The sequence below is a fragment of the Rutidosis leptorrhynchoides genome, chromosome 2 (assembly GCF_046630445.1).
Source record: "Rutidosis leptorrhynchoides isolate AG116_Rl617_1_P2 chromosome 2, CSIRO_AGI_Rlap_v1, whole genome shotgun sequence".
In the NCBI taxonomy this organism is placed as follows: Eukaryota; Viridiplantae; Streptophyta; class Magnoliopsida; order Asterales; family Asteraceae; genus Rutidosis; species Rutidosis leptorrhynchoides.
The window spans coordinates 265,481,707-265,485,093 of NC_092334.1; the positions used below are offsets into that span (position 1 = coordinate 265,481,707).

Genomic DNA, 3,387 nt, shown 5'->3' on the forward strand with positions numbered 1-3,387 from the left:
CACAAGTTTTGGGATCACCTTTTTGATACGGTTAGATAGAAGCTTCGAGACAATTTTATAATAACATCCAATTAAACTAATCGGACGATAATCATTAAGAGTCGTTGGTCCCTGCTTCTTCGGAATTAGGGTGACAAAAGAGGCGTTACAACCATTCGAAATTTCACCCTTGTCCCAAAAAAATCTAATCGTTTCGGTAAGGTCCGTACGGATAGTACTCTAAAATTTCTTGTTGAATCCATCGGGCCCTGGAGCCTTTAAACTAGCACAACCCTTGACCACACCCCAAATTTCCTCATCCGAAAAACCTTGATCCAATAGAGCCGCCTCTGTTTCAGTAAGTCGAAAACCAACAGACCCATCACCATCTAAATTCCCTCGGCCCAAGTCAGCTTTGTTGGAAGCCTGGTAGGGTTTATCAGGCCCAAAATATGTACTGGACTGATCAACTGGTCCGTAGCTGTTCGCGACCAGGCCCATAACATTCTGATTCAAATCAGCCATTCTTGGTCTGTTGCAAATGGCATCGCTGAATAACATTTTAAAGTGATTAAAACCTAATTTTTTGACCTCACTTGGATTATCATTCCACAAACCATTAATATTGAGACCCCGAAAGTTACACTTTTTATATTTATGACGAATGGAGTTGTGGAATAATTTGGAATTTTCATCTCCATCAAGGACCCATCTAATACGCGCTTTTTGCCTTAACATATCCGCCTTGACCTTCTCCTTTTCTAACCACTTTTTTCTACATTCAAGCCAAATAGTACACTCTCCATCAGTAATGGAATTTAGTTCAGCTTTCTTTTCCCATTCACTTACTTCTTTCCTCAAGGTATTGATTTCATAATCAAGGGTCCCAAACGAGTCTTTACTCCACGTTTTAAGCTTCGACTTAACATTCTTTAATTTGTCCTGAAATATACAATCTTTCCTATAACCTTGAACCGGCATCAACCAAGCATCGTAGATTACTTGCCCCACATCCTCTTTATCACACCAAGCATCGAAAACTTTAAAAGTTTTGGGGACCAAAATCAACAATTTTATCTCGCAAAACTACTGGACAATGGTCCGATAACTTTCGATCCAAGGCAATAATGGAAAGATCCTCCCATAGGTTTAAAAATTTTTCCGTCATTATAAATCTATCAAGCCTATTAAATTTAGTTCCATCATCATTAATACGCGTAAATTGTCTCCCACTGATCGGAATCTCAATCAAGCAATTCTTAGAAATGAAGTTGTTAAACCTAGTAGCATGATATTTAAGGAATTGACTATTTAGACGATCCGAACTATCTCGAACCCTCATTGAAATCACCGCAAAGTAACCACGCCGAATCGTTGGCCATTAGAAGATTTTCAAGAGAATCCAACATAATCTTCTTACCACTATCGTCATTAGGACCATAGATATTAACAATAAAGGATTCTTCCCCGGACGCTTTCCATTTACCTCGAATGGCAAAGAAGAATTCATTTCCCATTGCATCACTAGCCTTGAAACAGCAAGTGTCCCACACAAGTAATAACCCACCTGAATTACCCACAACCTCCTTTTGAATATACCCAAAATTACTATTACCCCACAGCGCTTCAACCCATTGACCACTAACACTATAACATTTGGTTTCTTGAAAGGCCACAACAAAAGGCCTTTTGGAACGACATATCTCTTTAACCCACCCAAATTTACCCGCAACCGCAAAACCCCTGACATTTAAAGAGATAATCTTCATTAAGGAAACAAAAACTAACGAGAGAAAATAAGTCAGACTTAGATATGGTCTGAGGTAGGCCACCTCAAACCAATTTGCTCCCCATATTTCTTCAATTCTTCGTTAGAAAAGGACACACCTCTTTCAGTCCCATTCTTCAATGTTATTTTCTTCTCATTGCCCTGGATCCTCGGTTTCACCTTAGACATTTTTGCCATAAGATTTACAACAATACACCATAGCTTTATCGATATTCGAACAGCCTCTAGCCATCGATTTGAACCTCATGATTCTTGAAGATGCTCTACAATTGCCTATATGTTTCCAATAACAATCACTGCAATTGGATACTTCCACCGAACCACTCGACTCCTTCGGTATACACCTTGAGGATTTGGATTTATCCTTCGACTGTGTTCTCCTGGAATTCTTGCCTTGATTGTTTCCCAAATTGTTGTACCCATCCAAATGTAAGACCCGTTTATTCGTACGATGTATATATGAAGAGCACGTACGATGTATAACGAATATATATATATATATATATATATATATATATATATATATATATAAAGAATGTATATATGTATATCGAGTATGTGTATATGTTGTATACATATATATATATATATATATATATATATATATATATATATATATATATATATATATATATATATATATATATATATATATATATATATATATATAGTGTACAAGGGTTGAACGAAGGGTTGTATAATTGTATAAATATGATTGTACGATGCGTGTATGAATAGTACCAAGCTTGTACGTGTTGCTTGTTTGAATGTCAAAGAAAACTGAACGTTGTTTGAGTTACAAAGTGTGTACGTACCTTTTCGACCCTAAATCAAGTTTGAGTTGATGTTTCAAAACCTTAACATTAGAAAGGAAATCTTATAACATTTCCAACGATATTTGATTCATCGAAAACGGAGTTAAGGTCAAAAATTTATGGCCGAAACAAGTTGCTGAAGTTCGGATGAAATAGGCTAACTCCGCGGCGCGACCAGAATCTCCACGGCGCGACTTTTGCCTATTTTGAGGGTCAGAAGGCTTGGAAATGTGAACTAAAATCACCCTTTAAGCCATGCGGAGGGTTTACTCCGCGGCGCGACGAGAGGCACGATCTGATGCTTTCCAATCTTTTAATGAGCTTAATGAAGGTTAAAGTTGTCTTTTTGCTTATGGACAGTTTGAGGGCCACATATCTGGCCAAAATCTTATCCCCATCTCATTTTCTTCATTCTCCTTCCCTCCCACTCACACACCAAACTCTAGAGAGAGAGTAAAGGGTTTAGAGAGAAAAAGCTCGAATTGGGGAAGAAGAAGAGTGTTTTGGGTCGGTCACAAGAGTTAAAATTGTTCTCCTCGTTCACGACTACGTTTTGGTAGTGTTGGTAAGTTCTAACTCCGAATTTCATTGTTTGATTTGATATTCAAAGTTAGGGTTTGAACTTGTTTGTTGAGAAACCCATTTAAACTCATGAAGTGAGTTTAGTGTTGCTAGTAATTGGGTTTTATAGTGTCATTGGTGGATTTTAGGTTGGTTGATGTTTTGGTCAATTTTAAGGCTTGCAAAATGAGTTTAATCACTAGGTTTAGTGATTATGAAAGTATTGAAATACATTTGGGCTTA

The 3,387-nt window shown here is 37.3% G+C and overlaps 1 protein-coding gene across 1 annotated transcript; it reads right to left on the reverse strand.

Moving 5' to 3' along the window:
• Window positions 1–219: 219 nt before the first annotated feature.
• LOC139888661 (uncharacterized) lies at window positions 220–1,936 on the reverse strand. Its single transcript, XM_071871655.1, has 3 exons — window positions 1,812–1,936; window positions 1,316–1,722; window positions 220–1,019 (listed from the first exon to the last, which is right to left on the reverse strand). The coding sequence occupies exons 1-3, from the start codon at window positions 1,934–1,936 to the stop codon at window positions 220–222; spliced, it is 1,332 nt and encodes a 443-aa protein (XP_071727756.1).
• Window positions 1,937–3,387: the final 1,451 nt, after the last annotated feature.

Bases quoted from the DNA above. Each gene is read 5' to 3' on its own strand.
- LOC139888661 (XM_071871655.1), bottom strand. From the start codon at position 1,936: ATGTCTAAGGTGAAACCGAGGATCCAGGGCAATGAGAAGAAAATAACA. The intron at 1,723-1,811 runs GTGGCCTACCTC...TTTAAATGTCAG, and splicing joins GGGGAGCAAATTGGTTTGAG to GGGTTTTGCGGTTGCGGGTA. The intron at 1,020-1,315 runs GTTCGAGATAGT...AAACTTTTAAAG, and splicing joins TTGCGGTGATTTCAATGAGG to TTTTCGATGCTTGGTGTGAT.